The 21763-nt window shown below is 38.2% G+C and overlaps 1 protein-coding gene across 3 annotated transcripts in view; it reads right to left on the bottom strand.

Annotated features, from left to right (window-relative positions):
- Pi3K92E (phosphatidylinositol 3-kinase 92E) overlaps positions 1–21763 on the bottom strand; it is a 344498-nt gene that overhangs the window by 95704 nt on the left and 227031 nt on the right. For all 3 annotated transcript variants that reach the window (XM_067142174.2, XM_067142173.2, XM_067142175.2), the window contains exon 13: positions 7238–7507. In XM_067142174.2, coding sequence (XP_066998275.1) covers positions 7238–7507 — 270 coding nt within the window. The remainder of the gene's footprint in view (positions 1–7237; positions 7508–21763) is intronic.

Here is a 21763-nt window from a genome sequence, read left to right as displayed (position 1 = left end):
GGCAAGAACTTGATCGGTGCAGCTGTGTCCACGTCTGATGTGCTGACACTAAGCTACCAAGAGACCGCCGGATTTTAAAGGGGACCCAACATAAGTTGATTTCCAACCCGCTGCATATCCCGATTCATCACACCTCATTTAAGTACAATTGTATATTATCTCTTCATTTTCAGTAGAGTGTAATATAAATTTCTTCTTTGTAATAGTATTTTTATTAGATTTGAGTAATTTCAGTATCTTTTCATCTTCAATCCATTAAATGTGTTCGCTAGATTTGTTGTTACATGTGAAATACATCTATCCTTTGGATATACATGGATTTTGTGCATTTTCTATTTATTCAGGTAAATTTCAGTCTTTTTGAATAATAATCAGATATAAAAATTTGTTGACTACTTCATTAAAAATTTCAGATAAATATTGTTAAACATCATGATTTTAGGTTTTAAATCATATTTATTCCGATGGGATTATTCAAGATCTTCTAATTTAATTTTCTTATAATTGTTAGACAGTCATCCGTAGACATTTTCATGAATTTAGGATTAAATGGTTCAATAATTTGGAAATAATAATAATAATAATAATAATAATAATAATAATAATAATAATAATAATAATAATAATAATAATAATAATAATGTTTGCACAGATTTAAAAGAATTATGAAGGTGATTGAGTGTTTAATTGGCAAAATGTGCTCAAGAGACATAATATTAAGGCAGGGGTCGGCGCGCAGGCAACAAAAGTGTGTTCAGCTGAGCAGGAGTGGGCTGTGTCTGCCCGCAACATGGCGAGTGACTCAACAGCATAATCTGTGGCTTTTGCATCATTATGTTACGGGTTTTCGCTCAGTTTACAGAATATAGAGGACAATGTGGAATAAATGCAAAATCTAGAGAAAGCATTGTAGACTGATAGGTACATGAATGAAGTTTATAAACATAATCAAAATATAACAATCGCATAATAAAAGAAACATAATAAATGCTTTAGTTAAAAGAGAACATAGTTTAAATTCTAGTAAGTACGACACCAAAAACAATTTGTATACATTTTTCTACTATAATGCTACCAGGTTCAAACAACTTCATGTGAAAATATACATTTTCTGTCACGAAAGGTACTAAACAAATATGCTTTTATTTTTACACAAGTGAATCACTATCTGTGCTGAGCTCAGTACTGTTTCTTTCAATGTTGCTAGTCGTCATATACCCACTGGTAGCACTTAAGCGCAGTGTGCATTTCAAGTGTTCTTCACTGAGTGTGGATCGCATCCATGACTTTGTTATTTTCATATTGAAAAAAGTTGCTTACATGAATATGTCATTCCAAACATAGACATTATCTTTGCAGCCCTTTGATGGAGACTTGCTTACATGAATATGTCATTCCAAACATAGAAATTATCTTTGCAGCCCTTTGATGGAGACGAGGGAAGCAGTCTTGAGGTAAATGTTTATAGAATTCTAACATGTTTGTATGTGAAGTTCTAAAAATATCTTTCAGTGTCGGATTACACATGAGATCAATGACTTCTGGTTGTACAATACATCGCCAGGGACATCATCAATATATAAGGAAAATGGTGTCAAGAATAGCAGAAAGTCTGTTTCTAAGGAATTTAGGTCTGTGAATCATCAATGAAAATTCAGTGTAGAGACAGGAGAGATTTTCAACATATTTTGCGAAATTTTCATCCTCAATATCCGAAGCATGTTTTTGAAATGCATTAGATTTCAGGAGTGAAGATTACAACTCCACTAATCTAGCTTCATTTTGAAGGCAACGATTTAACTAAACATGAAAGTAATAAGTTTGTTGTTTCCTTGTAGAGTAGTGCACACTGCTAGGAATGGAAGATTTCAAATCCACGAAGGATCAGATATTTCTGGAATAACATTTACCTTTCATATCAAGAAATAGTTTGATGTCTTCCCTGCACTTGAAAAATCATTGAAGGGTCAAACCTTTACTTAACAACCTTACGGCACAAAAGTATGGTACGCCTGAATGTTCCTATTCAAGGTCTCTTAAGAATTCCCTAAACGGTCGGTGATTCAATCCAGATGATCTGATGAAATTAAGTATGTTAACGACAACTGCAATAATTTCTTCATACCATCATATTTTGGCGCACAATGCTTCCTGATGAAGCACACAGTGTACAGGGCACATGGTTAATCCTTGTGATTGTAGTTTGGACTGCAGACGGGAAACAAAACCAGTTGTTCTACCCACCACACTGGGAGCTCCATCTGTAGCAACACATACTAGTTTCCGCCAAGGCAATTGTACTTTCTGAACAGCTTCTTCTACAAATGCAAAAATATCCTTCCCAGTAGTGGTGTTCTTTGATGCTGTTATATCCAGAAACTCCTCTGTAACACACAGATTTTTGTCCATGCCACAAATAATATCACTACAGTAACTGTGCTGGACCATTTATGCCTGTACTTTCATCTGAGGACAGCGCAAATGCAATAAATTGTTTAATTTTTTGGGGCAGCTGCTATTCTACATCTAAACTGAGCTCTTCTATATGGCGAGCTATAGTTCAGGCTGAGAGACTTAGCATATTAAACTTGAAAGACTCTTCTGGAGTCAGTATCTCAGAAGCTATTTGTAAACAGTGTTTTAAAAACAGTCCTTCAGTAAACGGCTGGCACTGTCTCGCAATTAAATGTGCACTTTTATAGCTTACTTGGACAGCAACTAGATTCTATAATTGCGGTGTTGTTTCCTGTTAAAAAGAAAATGCATGTGTTGTTAAATACAGTATAAAATCTGTTGTTTAAACACTTGCATGCAGTAACCTCGAATAAAATTTACAAATAATATTTTAAACAACCAAACTGTTTGTATTTTATCGTTAAAATCTACTTAAAAACTTACAAAATGAAATATGCCAAAAATTGGAAAATACATATCAACATAAACACTAATTAAAAAACGTACCTGTTTACACGTCTTCAAATCTTTTATCAACTTCAGACGTTCATCTTTTTCCAATATGTCATGTGTGCTCGCATGTTTAGCTTTTGTAATGTCTTTCAATATTATATTTCTTCGCAAATATAGTTGCGTTACACAAGAGGCATGTAAATCCACCATCATCACTTGCAGAAACAAAATATTTGTCTTCCCACGGGGAAGCTGGTTGACTATCTGACTTAGCTACGCTGCTGCATTGAACTTGCTCAGCCACGATATGTAACTTCAATGCTCAGTCCTCACAGACGCTACTTTTTGACCTACTGCCCACCCGGCTTGAGCTCGGAGCAGTGAATGTGCGTCCAGACACAGAAGTCGTTGAATGCTGAGGCCTGTTCTAAGACTAGATAGCATGAGGAATGTTTGCTCACCCGTGACTGTGGTGATTATGACATTCGTGTCGTATTATGCAAATATATGATGAAGTTATTTAAGCATGTGTAAGTTGCAGAGAAGTAACGTGTGCTATTTCTTATAATAATCAATATAATGTACACTCAGTCAAAAATAATAATCTCTGAGGAGATATTTGTAATGTTGCGAGATATTACGTATTTGTGAGAGACGGCTGATCATCGAGAATCTTTAAAAGTTATCCCTTGGAACCAATGAGAAATTCATTCAATTGTCTGTTAAAATGATTTTTTTTCTATTTCAATCACTAATCATTAGTTTGGGTGCAATAACAGAACGATTTATTGAAGTTAAAGTCACCAAAGTTCTGAAATCCACCCTAGAAATAAATATGATTTAAAAATAAGGAAACCCGAACACCTGTTAAATATTAATATAATATATGCATACCGTAAGAGTGTATGTGGTAGTATGAATGTTATATAGAATGATTTCACTGAATATTCTTGAAATTTATGATATACATTTGTTGGTTGGATTTTTCAGTTCTGCCATGAATATAAGAAATCTCAATTCATCATTGTCTAGAAATTTCTATTGAAAAGATATCTCTAAATACATTTTGAAATAAAAATTTTCAATTAATATAATTTTAGGGAAATTAATGATTTAAATCATATTAGGCTCATTGATTGAAGTTAAATCAATGGAACTTGTTGGAAAAAAAAAAAGGAAATTATGTCAAAACTGAATCTGTTAATGTCATGAAAGCAATGAAAATCATCAGGTCCAGAATATTGTTTGTGATTTAATGGATTAAATGCATAAATTTAAAAGATTACAGTTGATAGATAACATTAGGTAATCTTGGACAAATTAATTCCATTACTATATGAATATAATAATAAAAATAAAAAATAAAAGAAAATAACATAAAAAAATTAATAAAAAGAAAGGTTTATCAATAAGTGCAAAAATAAAACACTAAAACACAGTTATAAAATCGGAAGCTACATATGCAGCAGAAACACTTTTTCACCTGAATATACAATCAAAGATTGACAGACTTCAGAAAATTGAAAGTAGGATTAGAAGAACCTGCATCAACAAAAAATACCAGAAAGATGGACAGTGGTGGATATTACCTAACAAAGTTGTGTACAAAGAGCTAGAACCCATTACAGATACTATGCGTAAGAGGAGACTGGGATTCTTTGGACATATCATGAGGATGCAGGATTCGAGACTTCTGAAACAACTAGTACAACACAATCTCGTCTCAAAAAATACCAGAACAGGATGTAAATGGACCAGAGAAGTAAGAGAGGATCTGAAGGAACTAGGCCTTACAAATGAAGACATCACAAATAAGATAAAATTGACTACAAAACTCAAGAATACAAACCTCCACTTTACCCTTACATGAAACGAACCAACAACGTGCATATTTTCAACCGAGGAAAGGGCACGAAGATTGGAGCATCTGAAGAAGTACTGGGAAGACCGCAAAGCCCGAACAATCCCTTCAAAGAGACCAGGTAGAGGAAGGGAGAGACGTCGTCCCTCGGCGTCGGTGGTGTCCCACGTTGTTGAACTCCTTTCCCCCTCACCATAGAGCTCCTCTCGGCACCATGGCACCACGTTATCCCACGGCGGTTGATGACCTTCGAAGTTCGGATGAGACTCGAACCTGGGAGTCTGACGTCTGGTGATGTCTGCGTGCAGCGTGGAATATTTAATTAGTTTTATTCCACCGAAATCCCATGAAGTGAGTAGAGAAATGTGTGGACTTCGCACAGAATGTCAATAGAATCTGATACGACACTTCTCCATCACACTGCACTAAAGATTGTTGCACGACAATGTTCGAAAATTCACAAGTTCCACAGTTAGTAGGGTTGGACGCGAACACTTTGAAGAAATTCAAATAAATTCAGTATCACAGTTTGTGACGACGAGAAAAATTAGCACAGTTCAAAATATGAAAGTAATTATCGTCTGATTCACTCGTCGACAAACTTGAAATTAATGGGGTAACACAATAATCTGGAACCTTCCATGACTTTAAGGTTCAGCCTTACGAAATGAAATGAACACCATTACTTTGGCACAGTCCAATGAAAAGAAATAAATTAAGTCACTAGGATCCAGTCTTACGTAATGCTTGAACACAATAAAAAGAATGTACAGTTCTATGAATGCAAGTTAGAGCACATGCAATCTTATGAAAAGAAATTACATTCTTTCACAAATGCACAATCTTATTTGAGCACAGTCTTCACAAGTTTTCACGAAGGCACAGTCTTATTAAATGAGGCACATAGTCTTATGGAAAGAAATTAAGTTTTCACTGAGGCACAGTCGTTATGGAACGAGTTAAGCACAGTCTCTCAAGAAGAAACGAAGTTTTTACTGAGGCACAGTCTTTATGAATTGAGCTAAGCACAGTCTTACGAAAAACACAGTCATTTGAGAAAAATTCATGCGGAACAGTCCTGTAAACTAAATTATGGTACAGTCTTTGCAAACTGAAATGAAATTCACAAGTCACTTTGTGATTGTTTAAAATATCAATCATTTAAGCCCTTTCAAGTTAGAACTTTATGAAACCAATTTGATCCCTCTTGTATCACTGTTTGTACAAGTTAGTCACTACCAATAACTAGAGATAATTCGCCTCCTTCAATCTCACACGAAGTTAAAGTCCTAAGATTGCACTTCTAACACTTAGAAAATTTAACTGTATCACTCATGTCCTGTCATCGGCACTCAGCCGGACAGAGTAACGATCTCGAGTACAATTTTCACAGCTGGCCCGCACGTTGTGGCAGCTGGGATATGAAGACACACACTGAATTCTATTGAGCCAGCACGCTTCTTTTATACGTGTGGGTCGAACTGCGAAGTTTCAAATAGAAGATTCTTCAACCTTTAATAACTCGGCCATTCTTCTGCCGATTTTCTTGAAACTTGGTACATTATTATCTGTTATGACAATCTACATGATGACATGGTTAAAATTTTGATCGGACATTCCATTCTGGAGATAATGAAATGGAAGCAATGGAATGTTTGATTGTGACGTCACTTGGCCTTGGCTGGTTCCCCACAGCGAGCGATCACCTACCTCGTTGTCACATCTACTGCCGGAGCACTCAGAGGTCTTTTCAAACCATAGCAGACAGGAGTTAGCACGAGTTGCATAAGAAATACTTTGACGGCGAATGTCGACAGGGCATTCCCGTTTCAATATATATATATATTAATCAACAGAATAAAGAAAAACAGATCTCATGGTAGTAGCTACACTGCAAATAGAGCATTAAAAAATTACTAAAAATTAAAAAATAAAAGTCAAATTAATATGTCCGACTTCAGGAGCGTTTACAACAATAACAGATTGGTGCAGACAGATGGAGCAATTGGAAGGAGGGACAAAAGAAAAAGGACAAACTCAATATCTCCAAACAATGTCATATAGGTTCCTTTTCTCCTTCTGTCTGTCCTATGTTTCTTGTCTTCTGTCATCTATTTTTTAATTTCTCCCTTTCCTTGAATTTATCTTGCTTTCTCCTTATTCTTTACTTCCCACAAGACTAAATATCTATCAATGACTGACGATACCTACCACTCTGGTGAATCTGGGAAACAAGAACTTTTGAGGGCTGGGAAGAAAGAGATCAAGAAAAATGTGGATTGATAAGAAGAAATCTAATCAATGAAAATGGCAATGTGTGAAGATCTAGAATATGACAATGTTTGCACTAGGTTTTAATAAAATGTCACAAGTCAAAGTCACAATTAACTACATAATAAAAGAGAGCCGATTCATTTTCTGTTCAGCTTCAAAGCAAAAATAGTTTATGATGACGAAGGAGCTACCTACCTGATGCGTTTACAACGATAGCTGGGGTCCAAGGGGCTGAGTACACGAGAGATAGCATCAGATACATATTTCTGCTCTAGCTGATCTTGAAGATAGGCTCGTGCCTTTTCCTTATCTTTACGCTGACGTACCATCTCACTGGCAGATTTAAGTTTTTCCAAGCATTCCATCTGACGAGCAAGTACTTTCATATGTTCCTGGCTTCCTCGGCAGTATGCCTCTAGGATCAATCCAAAGCGAACCGAAACTGATGCTACCTGCATCTCTGACCTGCAGCGAAAGAAATTGTAGAATATTATTATAACAAGTTATAAAGCTCTCTACATTAACAGTAACGTCATTACTATATAAGTATAGGAGAAACAATCCATTGATTAGAAGCACTTGTGCAGTACAGAGCAAGCATCTCAGTTTCTATAAGATGAACAATAAGTAATGCCTGTTCTACCCAAACATGTAACCAATCAAATGAGAGTTTCTCAGTAAAGGACAAACAATGTAACAAAAGTAGGGATAAGCAACACTGAAATTTGCATTATTAGCTACATCTCTTCTTTATTAATTAACATTAGAAATGTCATGTTTAGCCATACTTTTTGTATCATAATTCAATTAACATTTCCTATACTTACTTACATAGCATTTATTTTGAATGAATTATTTCTTCTGCATTCTCAATATTTGGAAATTGCCTAAATTGATGAAGCTTACAAAACAATGAAATTATTTTATAATCTGGTATTTTAAAAAATGGAGCAATTCCAGTTTAAGATGATATCCTTAACATAATTATTTTTAATTAATATATGCTATATTTAAATATTATAATTGCAAGCGAGTAGTTTGAATTTTCCATACATAGAGCATGACTGTCAAGAATTCCTCATTGGCTGTATAGATTGTTCCTAAGGATGATTAGGGAACCTCTTAGAGCATACTGACATACTTCATTTATACAAAAGACAAAAGTCGACAAACTTCAGGAGTACTGTCCCTCTAGCACCAATCATCAAACCTATATAACACTTACCCACGAGGAAGTCAAAAACACCATCCAAAAGCTCAAAGTAGGGAAGTCTGCAGGTTTAGTTGGTATTAGGGATGAACAGATCAAGAATTTTGGTGTACAGACCTTGGAATGGTTAACCCATTCCAGTCTGGGCCTTAATATACCTAACAAACGTTCTGGACTGGGCATTTTTAAGGATATTTAAAACATTATATCTCTGTACCTATAGGAGGTATTTGCACGATTCTTTTCTCTTTGAACTTGTTTAAGCATCTGGTTTTGAAAAACGCTGTTTGTATTATGTCAACTATCACTTGAGATTTTAAAATTGTTTATATATTATACCATATTTTGCGAATGGAAAAAAAAGTTCTGATGGATAACTAAGCAAGTACAGTTTTCTGAAATACTGTTATATTTACCCTATTTTGCTAATAAAATGTGCATTGTAAGTACAAAATAACAACAATAATGAGTACAATATAAAAATAATAATTTTTCAATAAAAATAGTTATAATTACAATAATCAAAATGGAGCTCTTATGAAATTTTATTTTAATTGATAAATTTTGTCAAAAGTTACTCAAATGTAAAATTATTGTTCCATTTACCAAAAAAGACTTCCGAGAAAGAGAAAATATAGTCTTCTAAACAGACAACTTTACTAATATGTAGACAATCTTACGTATTCACGCAAATTTGAAATACTCGGGAACATGCGCTAAGCCCTAAAACGAACTCCAATCATGATGAAATGTAAGAAGTTGTTTCGAATTCATATGTCAATAATATGTTCATTTGCGCATAAACTTATATCATAAAATATCGAAAAAATCACTTTTGTCGAGCACATGTTTGCCGCGAGAAGCCACGTCTTAGAGCTCACCGAGTGACAACATCTACTGATGCATGTTGATCGAAAATATCGTAAATTCTCTGACTTAGACATATAATACTGCCATCTGCTTAAATACTCTTGTAACTAATACATGAAGAAACACGATGTAACCATCAGAATGCATGCATAGCTCGTTCGATTTTTAGTGAATTGTCAAACCTTACTACGGGCTATGCCCGCAGCGCGGCCTGAGCGCAATTTCAGCCGCTGCGAGCTATGCTCGCAGTTAGACCGGAAAGAGTTAACTAATTTCTTCAATTTTTGTATCCGTTCTGAGATGATCCCCAGAAATGGATTAAGACAAAAGTGGTGGCATTCTTGAAACCACATAAGACCCCAAGAACTTCAGGCCTGTCTCTCTCCTGAGTCACCTTTATAAACAGTTTGTATGCCTTATACTCAATAGAATGGCTTCTCTTGTAGACAGTAAGCTGATTAATCAACTAGCAGGCTTGAGACCAGGCTGAACCTTACTCAGTACACTGAGGGTGGATTTCAGAAGGGCCTTGTAACTGGCGCTGTTTTTGTCGACCCGACTGCTGCTTACGGTAATATCAAACACCGACTTCTCATAAACAAGCTGTTTAAAATGACAGAAGACTTCAAACTTACAAGAATCATTCAACACCTGTTACTGAACAGAAGATTCAAAGTGACACTTCAGGGTAAAGAAAACTGCTGGAGGAACCAGAAAAAATGGTATCCTCCCACAGGGTGGGGTCCTTGCACAAATTCTCTTCATATTTACACTAATGACCAACGTACTGGACTAAACACCAGGCATTCCCTATTGTTGACATTTTGGAAAGTAGAATCCAGGCTGCAATGAATTGTTACACTCTTCCACCTACGTAATCGTGCTGCTAATCATAAACTTAACATGAGTTGGGAAGGAAGGCAGCTTGAGTTCACCCCTGTTGTCAAATATCTTTGAGTTCAGCCTGATCAGTCTCTTACTTTTAGAGCACATTGTCAGTACAAAGGTCAGAGGCAGGAATAATCTACTACGCATGTTAACGGGTCAAGCTGGGGCGCACATCCAGCAACTGTACAAACTAAGCCCCTGGCACTTTCTTTCTCTACAGCTGAGTATGATTGTCCTGTGTGGGTCAACTCTGTCCAATCCAAGAAAATGGATATTGCTTTGAACAACACGTACCATGCAGTTTCTGGCTGCCTCAAATCAACTATCGTTGAAAAGCTATACCACACTTCTGGCATAGCTCCACCTACAATCCAACAGCAAGTAGCAGCTGAAACTGAGAAACTCAAACAAGAGTTGGACAACCGTCATCCTCTTTATGATCATGAAGTAATAAAACAGTGCCTCAGATCATTAATAACACCAGGCCAGCACCAGCCACACCAAGTGTTCTTAGGTATCAATACTGGCTGCAACAGTCCACACCATTCGACTGTAATCGACCAACAGAAGGAACTCCAGCACATACTTCACAATCTTGGCATGTCTGGAAGACCGTGAAAGGATAAGAACTGGAATGCCTAGAACCAAGGCTATACTCAAAATATGGGATTATACACAGAATGCCAACTGTGACTGTGGTGCAATTCAAGATCTTGAGCATCTATTTCACTGTCCAAACTGCCCTGTGGAAACCCAACTTGCAGAGTTCATTACAGTCAGTGATAAACCTATTACGGCTGTTTCATAGTGGAGTGCTTTCAACATTTGAGGACATTTGGATACAATCATCTTCATCATCATACTTATTACTTCCAATAGATGTTTATGTTTCTCTTTATAGTAAGGAATGGTTGAATTGTAATTGGCACACCTTTCCTCATGTACATCTACAAGCTGGCATTCATTTGTTTCCATTCTGATGGTAAGATCAATAATGAAACGATTAGTTGAGCCGTCCTGGACAGCAATCCCGTCAATTTGCCTAGAAGATCCATTCTCTGCTGCGAACCTTCTCAGCCATCTGCTAGTTTCTACTATGCAGAGCTGATGCTATCTATTGATCTTATTCTGTGGTGATGGGTGTTTCTTAGTAGTTCTCTCTAAGGACAGGCTCCCAGAATGTGAGCAAGTATTTCTTTCTCATTCCGACAATGCCAGCAGTGGGCTCCATTCTGAGACTTACCAGAAAGAGCATGCACAGGGCAAACGTTGGCGGTCATCTTAACAGCATCCTTCCATTCACTGCTTGTCAGACCATCAAGTTTTACGAGCCACTTACAATCTGGAGTGCAATCTTTATAAAGGATAACCCCCTTTCCTTTCTGAGGTGCAGAACACCACGAGTTAAACTCCATTTCTCGATTCTGCTTTCGTAAGGAAGGTACGCTTATGCAATCAGGAGGGTTAATAGAAGTTAGTCCAAGCTTTTACATGCCTTTCTGAATATAACTTTTCAAATCACATGTGTCAGAGACATGTATATTATTTGTTTTGATGAGAGATTTACACGCACTAATGACCTGTAGAAATTCTTCCCAGTTCGCTTTGTAAAGTCCAAGACCTTTACATTTTTTGGGTGTGTAAAGCATATTGCCAGGAGGGTCACGGGGATGGTGTAATATTTCCTTAGTTGTGGCTTTGATTAGTATGTCAGCATAAGAGAGAAATTTGGAAAGTATTTTTTTTTTTTAAGGGGTAGTTTGAAAGCCATAAGTAACAGGGTGATGAATGTGGAGATCACAGCGAACTTCTGGTAAGGCTGTAGAAGAGATGAAGTTGCTATGGCTTCTAGTTTCATTTTGAGGGAAGATAACTACGTACAGGTAAACCCCGTTATCCGCGTATTCATTATCCGCGTATTCGTTATCCGCGATTTTGCATATACGCGATTTTTTTATTTTTTTGCTACTGGCTTTACATCGCACCGACACAGATATGTATTATGGTGATGATGGGAGAGGAAATAGCCAGGACTGGCAAGGAAGCAGCCGTGGCCTTAATTAAGGTACAGCCCCAGCATTTGCCAGGTGTGAAAATGGGAAACCATGGAAAACCATCTTCAGGGCTGCCGACAGTGGGGTTTGAACCCACTACCTCCCGAATACTGGATACTGGCCACACTTTAAGCGACTGCAGCTATCGAGCTCTGTATATACGTGATTTTGGTTTTAAGCCCAGTGCTGCCATCTGTTAAGAGTATGTGGAAGTTGTAATGCCTTAAGACTGGTACAGATATGCGTGCCGAACTCTGTAATGTACACTACGTCGCTCGCCAAGGTTAAATGGGCCAAGCACATCTCTATGCGCATCTTCTATTGTGTTTGTCGAGTCGTGAATCGTCAGTTCCGGTGAGTAGAGCTGTGAAGTTACACTTGACAGGTTTCGTATTTAAAACACCAGGTAAAAGGAAAGAAAGTGTGCCTGTTTAAGGACAGAAGCATGTACAAAAGTCGTATTCGTTAGCAAGAAAGAAAGTTGGGATCGCTATGAGAAAGGTGAGCGTATTGTTGACATTCAGCATGATTTGGAACTTAGTGAATCCACTGTGAGAACTATTCATGACAATGTGGAATCAGTTCTAAAAACAGCTCAAACTTCTACTAATTCAAGTGTGATTAGAGTGACCAAATCTCGCTCGGAAGCGATGGAAAGAATGGATTGGATTGAGCATCACAACCAACAACACATGCCTCTTTCTGGAGCTGCTATTCAAGCTAAAGTCAAGAGCTTGTATGCACAGTTTAGTTTATTATTGTGTGTTTAAGTGTTAAATTTTTAAGTGTATAAAGTTTGCATAAAAATGCGTTTCAGAAACATGATAATGTTTTTTTTTTTTTAAATATTAAGAATTTCTGCTTCTTTAAACTTCATACGTGAGTAAACAGAAACCTAACCTCCTATATTGCACATATAAAATGATCCTTGATTCATGCGAATTCGATATGCGCGGCAATTCCGCAGAGTGCAACTATCGCGTATAACGAGGTCTACCTGTTCATAAATCTTTACTGGCTGGCAAAGACATATTGCTTAATTGATAGCCAGTGTCGCTGTTGAAATTATTAGGAGTTTTACATATCTCCACTCTTTCTTGTAGTGTTTTATGTGGGAAAGAGCTCGAACATCTTGGAACACATCATGACACGGTAATAGGGTGTGCTCAGCTATTACCGACTTGTCTGGTTGGTTAAGACAGATATTTCTTTGGTGTTCCTTGATACAAGTACCAATGGACTGCCACAAGTACAGGGAATTTTATACACCCCAAAGTGTAACAGTGAGAACAATTTGTCCCTGCTTTTACCTAAACTGCCCGGGATGAGTGGCTTAGGCAGTTGAACCACTGACCTCCTGACTCCAACTTGGCAGGTTGGAACCTGACTCAGTCCGGTGGTATTTGAAGGTGCTGAAATACGTCGATAGATTTACTGGCATGTAAAAGAACTCCTGCAGGACTAAATTCTGGCACCTAGGCATCTCCAAAAACTGTAAAAAAGTAGTTAGTGGGATGTAAAGCAAATAACATTATTATTACCTGAATTGTGAGCAATTTTTGTGATGGTGCCAAACACTGTTTTTATACTGTGCTAGTAGAGGATCTGGGCAATACGGTCTGACATATTGTGGATAAAAGGAAGGAAGGCAGGCAGGCAGTTCATTCTGTGAGCTTTTCCTTTGGGCTGCAGGGCTCTACAAATCTGTACGTCGTTGTAACCACTACCCTTGAACGTGACTCTGAGTGTGTTCATCTCCATCTAGATAGTTGATGGCTCACAAATTTGTTTCACTGTCGTGGTGAATGTTGTGAGAATACCCTGTTAGTGTGCTGAAAGGTGGTGAGAATCTGCATGGAGATAGCGATTCGTGTGGGTAGGTTTAGGGCAGATGGTGTGCCCTAAGCAGCCATCTGGTTTCTTTTATACTAGAACGTCCAAGGTAAGAAGGCATCTGCCCGACTCCATCTCCACAGTGCATTTAATTTAAGGATGTTGCTGATTTAGATGGTTTAGAAATTGGTGAAGTTTCTCAGGACCTTCTGTCCAGCCTACAAGTGCATTATCAACATACCTTTACCAAACCATTAGTTTGACAGACTCCACAGAAATAGCCTTCACCTCAAAATACTAGCCACTACTGGCAAAAGTGGACTTCCCATAGTCTCACCATCTGTTTGTAAAATTGCCCATCCCACAAGAAAGAGCTGGAAGTCGTACAGTGGTGAAGTAGCGTCTTCAGGGATCAGATGATCAATGTGAGAAATTGCAAAGTCTATCAACTCTTAAGTGAACAAGGACTTCACAACAAAACTCACCAGTAAGTGCACTGGGCTGAATGGTTATGGTTTATAACTCATTAACAAAATATAGAGGGGCCCTAATGTATGACTTAGCACATCCTACATGGGGCTGAAGAAATATGCTTAGATATTTTGCCACAGCATTTATACGAGAACGTATCGCACTAACTATTGAGCTGATGTGAAGAGAATGTCCTCTTTGTGGATTTTTGGTAGACCATAATAATGGGCTTGGCAGCCTTTGTAACACCACCTTCTGGCTTAGTGAGGAAAGCAACAGGAAACGACCTCACTCATCATTTCCTTATATGTCTCTTCAATGATGCCCAGACTATCTGGAAAAGCTGACAGTGGAGCTATTTTAGATCAAAGCAGACTTGAAGCTGAGTAGGGGGGGTATGTGTGTGTGTGTGTGTGGGGGGGGGGTAGGCAGGGGGGGAGAAGGAGGAAGACAGTGAGTGTGTGTGTCCCAAATTTTCATGCTATCCAATAAATTACAAAATGTATGTTTAAACAAGTTGAAGATTTTTTATGTTAAACAGTATTATTACAGCAGTGTCCACTAACATGTCTTCTGAATAGTCTGATTGCCATTCACAAATCTGACTGAAAATTTCTGCCTTCATCCTTCCGTGTTTATTATGGAGTCATCAGACGAGTAACTGTAATTATTTGGTTCGATAATTTTGGCCACCACCACTTTCTTGAAGCAAGTGAGTGGTTAGCCACACAAAGGATAATTACTGTCAGCATCACAATTTGAACCTTAGATAGTATTTCCAATGCTAACCTGGAATACGAATTAATTCACTTAGGTTTTGAATTCTACAGTCTTCAAATAATTTGTATATTGAAATATTTTCTCATAAATATTGAACCATCTAACACAGTGTTTTGTATGGTGAGGTTCCATGGTTGTATATCACTGCTATCAGGTGATCTCAGTTCAATAACAAAATATTAACTGCCAGCAATTTCAAATGATTAATAAGATCTGGAAGAAACACAAATAAGCACACTGGCAGATTCATACCAACAAGGAAGTTCACTTTTGCAAAAAAATTGGTGCTTCTTTGTAACCATAAACATAGCACACAACCAATGGCTCCATGTGAACATCAGATCAAAGTCAACAATAGGGGGCACTGGGTAGCTGAAGTGTTTGATTAAGTCCTCTAGGCAAAGACATCACTTGACAACCTCATTCTCTCATCAAAACTTAGCATTATCAACGGAATTTAAATAGATCTTTTGAGTTTGAGTGCGTTTTTAAAGTAAGTACAGACATTTTTCCAAAGAAACACATTTTTAATTTTTTTAAACGTTCTTTAGATTCTACACACCTTAAACTACTTCCCCACACAGTCAACAGCATTATCAAGGCAGCTGCCATAATGGGGCACCAATTTTTTATGCCTTCATCATAGAATGATGACACCTGTTACGAAAGTCACCGAAGTGCTGCACCGGAAATATATGGAAACGGTACTTATAAAAAAACATGCCTCGTTTTATGGTTACAGTATTTTAAGAGCAAAAAAGTGTTTACAGCCAGCACACTATATCTTTAAGTATTGAAAGTAACTCTTTAATTAAAATGTTCTTTCAAATGTAACTGTATTGTGAGAATCCAAGAAGAAAGCCAATAGTTATAAATCTGTCCACAGGACTACTGAAATACCTCTTTCCTTTATTTTTACACACTATAACAATAATCTGCCAAAGAAGCTGCTTCGTTATACATGCTTTAATACAGAATAATATAAAATTCCAGCCAAGTTTTAGGACAACGAATCTAAAACAATATCTTTCATACATGACTATAAATGCTCTTGCTGTTAGGGTCATAAGCGTACAGACTGGTTCGATACAGATTCCACTGCCTTTCTGTCTTTTGCTAATCTTTTCATTTTCAGACAATTACTGCAACCTATACCTAAAGGGCTGGCTGTAAGTCACCACGCTCCAAAAAGTATATAAAATCTTTACAGTAAAATTATTTTTTTTTTTTTGCTAGTTGCTTTATGTCGCACCGACAAAAGTAAAAAAAAAGAGGTGCAGTGAGTATGATACGCAAACTAGCATTTCCCAAACTAAAGTGTTATCAGTAGCGAAGAAAACAGTGGTGTGGCATGATCTTAATCAATGGAGACTTTATGTATCTTGAATAAAGACACTAATAATAAAGAAAATCATGCAGCTGGTTTTTGGTGCCCGGAAGGCAGATTAACGCAAACAGACTTACAAATATATAAAAACGCAAGTAAAACTTTAACTCTATTTGCATGAAAGTACAATCCTCCTATTGCTTTTCTGAAGAAATTACTCAATGGCTAATCGGAAATCTGCCACATGAGTGACAACCCTAAATACACATCAGTGGTAAATAGGGTTCCCAGGTTGTACAATTTTCACGTATTCCTACTTTTTTAAAAACTGTTAATTTAGCCTTACATTATTTATTTCACCATACAGCACTTTCTTCCTTTTTTAATATTTAGAGCTGACTGATCATAATACCCAAAATAATTCTTTCCCTTAATATACATATAACATTGTGTCAGGTTAGGATTATCCTGCTATGGTATGTGACAAGTAGACTGTACTAACCGGCGACTGTCTGGCCGAAGGTCGAGCGGCCATTACCAAGCTTGACACCCAAAGGGGGGGACCAATGACTATGGGCAGAGGAGCTTGGAGGCTAGGTGAGGCCTTTGTGTAGGAAATGACACATAAATTCACAGGAAAGGAGAACATGAGCAACGGTTTAGATAGCGGAAGAGGACCCCAGTCCCACGGACAGATAAAACAGGAGACCTTTTCTTTTGTCAGCAATGTCTGTACTTCAGTGAAGCAGTTGCAAAAAATGTCTATACTCCTGAGGAGTGGCCTAAAGTTACACCTGGCAGTAGGTATACAATGCCTATGGGAGTGGTGATCCCACCAAAATAATGGCCTATACCGTGTTGTTCACCAGCCTCTTGCGATTTAGTTTTATGCATCCCGTCGCATTTACTACAATTCTTAAATGCATCGGTCCCTCTCCCTAAACCGTGGAAATATAAAGAGATGTGTGGTAATGGGCTTAAAACCACCAGGAATCATTAGTGCCATTAATTCATTGTGAATACTCTGAATTAACCCGTAAAGTGAGCACAGATAAGAAGAATATATACCTTATAACAGGAGGTGCACACACAGACCAGGAACAGGCACTGTATATGCTGGAAACTGGGAGCTGCATTACAAGCCTCGCAATAGCTCACCCGGCGGAGGCGTGGTGGGAGTTGTGATAGTCGTGCTCAAAGTTTCAAATCCCACGCAAGTATCTTCTTATTTTGTTGCCAATTGCCTGGGATGTGGTAAGAAGGCATACTTGATTGCCTCCACAGACTGATCTGTTTATTTATATTTTTTTAAAAACATTTACCCTCCATGGTTGGTTTCTCTCTTGGACTCAGAGAGGGATCCCACCTCTACTGCATCAAGGGAAGTTTCCTGGAGCGTGAGACATTTGGTCAAGGATACAACTGGGGAGGAAGACCAGTACCTCACCCAGGCGGTCTAACCTGTCATGCTAAGCAGGGGCCTAGTTGAGGATGGGAAGACTGGAAGGGATAGACAAGGAACTCCCACCATTGTGGGAATTTGGATTCCTTTTGCTTTTTGATTCCTAATATATGAATACAGCTTTTTCCATTTCCCTTTATGGTCAACACCCTCTTGAAGTGTGCCATTCATATCATTCTCTTTTGCTTCCTTTTTCACTCTATTCAGTTCCCTCATTAGCTGTTTTCTAGTTTCTCTACTCTCCCTACCCTCTTTGATTTTCCAGTTTACTATTCTACTTTTTCTTTTTAATTTTCTTATTTCCCTTGTATAATAAACAGGGTCTGAGGTCATTTTATCCTTCTTAACAGGTAAAAATCTCTTCTCTCCTTCCCAAATGATTCCTTTATTAGCCCAAAGTATATCCACATTACTCCCTTCACTTATCCAACAACTGAATTGTGATATAAGGTAAGTCCCAAATTCATCAACTTTAGTTTTTCTGTACAATTTCTTGTCTTGTGTGACCCTCTTATTATGCCTTATGGTACCAGTCCTACATCCATTATTACAGCCTTATGGTCACTTATTCCTTCAATTACCTCTGTTTTATCAACAATTTCCCATGGTTTAACCAAGAATACGTCGAGCAAGTTATTGAGATGAGTTGGTTCTTGTTCTACTTGTGTAAATCCTCCCTCTCAAATTAACTTATTTGCCTGTTTCTGTTCATGGGCTTTACTTGCAGCTCCATTCCATTAAACTTCAGGCAAGTTTAGATCTCCCCCAATTATTACCATATCATTATTATTGTTTTTATGAGTATAATCTATTATTTTCTCAAATATTTCCTCTCTTCCAGGCCTATTTTCTATAATTTCCACCTCCTTCATATTATCACAAACTAATTTTATCCCTAAAATTTCATCCCCTTCATCGGTAAACCATTCATGTGAACAATAAGTTTCCTTCACCAGAATAAACAGCCCCCCCTCCCATTTTATATCCTCGGTCTCTACGCTGGCCCTTTTAGCTATCAAGGGATCATCTGTTTTTGTATATTCATATGTTGATGTAATGGTGAAGTTTGGTTTATACAAGTAATGTTAGGGTCATCCATATTTAAAACATGGTTAATGCGTATGAAACGTGAATTAAATGATGAAATATATTTGGGAATAAACATATCATCTGCTTATGGTAATGGTATCTCTGTTACGTCATTACAATGGTACAGGATTATCATCATCTAAGAATTAATTAATGGAAGAATATGAAAATGATGGATCTATTATTTATTTGATTATCATTTCATACATCCATGTCTTTTATTTCAGGTTGTGATGTATGTTGTGTTTTTTAAATATAAAAAATGCTACTTTTTTGGGGCGTTGACCCATGTGGATCTTTTGCCCCTACTGGCACCATATTGTATGAACCTGCGTGCAGTTGGAATGGCAGTAGTGTGGAATGTTGTGTGTGAGGAAAGGAAGATTAAGGACGTCAGAAACACCCAGTCACCAGGCCAGGGATGATAATGATTACAATTAAAAAACCCTGACCCGGCCGGGAATTGAAACTGGGACCGCCGGGTGACAGGTGGACGTGTTGCCCCCTACACCGCGGGACCGGACTAAGTTAGCAGATATTGTTTTCTCAACTTATCAGTTATTTGCTATTTTAGAAGGAGTAAAGCTATGATAGAATGAGTATGTTACAGTTAGTGTTGTTTCCTTATTTTACTGTCAATGATGAAATTATATTTTATTCATGCGACTTTCATTTACTTACGTTATGAAGATATATGTTATCATTTGACATATCATATTTGCTCGCATATAACTCCCACTTTTTTGACAAAAAATAAGTGTGAACATTTTCGATGCGTGATCTATGCAGGAATGTGTGTGCAAAAGATTGTATTCCCGCAAAAAAAAACGTAAAATTTGCATTAGGCTATTGAAACAAGACACTGACATACTTACCCTATTCATTGTCACTCCCTTCAGTCTCCAAGCTATTCTCCCGTGCATCATTCTGGTCACCATCCCATACTTCATCACCCTGACTTCTGTACAACGCATTTGCAATGCCCATCTTCAAGAAACTCTTCACAAGAACGTCTGTCGACCCCATAACTCATGCCCGCATAACCCAATCACACACGAGTTCAACTGACAGCCTCTTTATTTTGCCTGCTGGTGTCAGTTCATGCTCCCCTCCTGCCATCCATTCAGCGTACAATTTACATATGTTGTCCTTGAAGGGCTTGTTGACGGAAATATCTAAGGGCTGCAGACAACGTGTGAATCCACCAGGAATTACGAGATCAGTTTTCATTTCCTGAAGACGTTTCTTCGTGTCTTCCACCAAGTGTCCGCGGAAACTGTCCCACACTAGCATTGCTGGGCGTCGAAGCAGTGCCCCTGGCCATGCTTCCTACACCATACGGACCCAGTCCTGGACAAGAGCTGTAACCATCCACCCTTTCTCTTGAACCCGCACATGAATGCCTTTGGGAAACTTCGCAATAGGATCTGTTTTTATTTTGAAAATAACGTACGGTGGCAATTTTTTTCCGTCTGCGGTTATTGCTAGCATGACAGTGCAAAGCTGTTTTTCACACCCAGTTGTACGTAAGGCACACTAGATTCTCCCTTCTCATTGATGGTGGTGTTGCATGGCATGTCAAAGTTTATCGACGTTTGATCTGCATTGCCAATTTGAGATTAGAGGTAATTGTACTGTATGTTTTTCCGCACTGCTATCACATGGCGATGAAAATCAATGATTTTGTCACTGAAACTGCTTGGCGTTCTCTGGCAGAGAGTTGTTCGCCTTCGCAGACACAATCCCTTTCGTGTCATGAATCTACGAATCCAACCCCAGCTCACTTTCAGATCCGAACAGCTGATTCCTCCTTTAATCGCTAGTTCGCGTGCTTTGAAATGCAGCATCTCGTGCGAGGTACTAAAGCCATAATTTCGCAACTCTGTAACGTAATTAAGCAACTCATCTTCCAGGTAAGGAAACTTACCAGTTTTTGGCCCTCTCAATGTCTTACGTATTCGGTTGGTGATTTCTAGCGCATATTTCTGTTTACACCAGTAGCGAACATTAAACTCAAGTCACACTGAATTCTCAACCAGCAGCTCTGTTACTATGTTCTCCAGCATATTTTTTTAAATGTCCGGCTCCATGGCTAAATGGTTAGCATGCTGGCCTTTGGTCACAGGGGTCCTGGGTTCAATTCCTGGCAGGGTCGGGAATTTTAACCACCATTGGTTAATTTTGCTGGCACGGGGGCTGGGTGTATGTGTCGTCTTCATCATCATTTCATCCTCATCACGACGCGCAGGTCGCCCACGGGAGTCAATTCAAAAGACCTGCAGCTGGTGAGCCGAATATATCCTCGGACACTCCCGGCACTGAAAGCCATACACCATTTCATTTATTTTTTCAGCATATTTTATCACTTTGAGTTCAAACCCAGCCGTATAACTCCCATGTTTCTCCATAACTTAAAGATCGACCTACACAAGAAAACTTAACTGAGAAATGACAATGAAACGTGAAGACAGAATACGGGTAGTTGTCGACAATACAGTATAACAGATGGACGATATCTAATACCATGATCGCTTGACTGCCTGGACAGGGAAACACTCTGAGTTCACGTGATCAGCTCTGCCCGACAGGTAGTGATAAGAATACTGACAAAGACAGAAGAGTGAGAGTGGTGGCTGAGTGTGACCGACTGGCTAGGAATGCGGCCTTGGGGCGGGAGCTACGACAGCTAGCCTCAACCGTTCTCTAGGTAGAAAGGAATGCAGCTTCTTATGCTGTC

Source organism: Anabrus simplex, chromosome 2 (genome assembly GCF_040414725.1).
Source record: "Anabrus simplex isolate iqAnaSimp1 chromosome 2, ASM4041472v1, whole genome shotgun sequence".
Taxonomy (NCBI): Eukaryota; Metazoa; Arthropoda; class Insecta; order Orthoptera; family Tettigoniidae; genus Anabrus; species Anabrus simplex.
The sequence above is the reverse complement of the archived record's forward strand: the minus strand, read 5'-3'. Positions and strand labels throughout refer to the sequence as shown.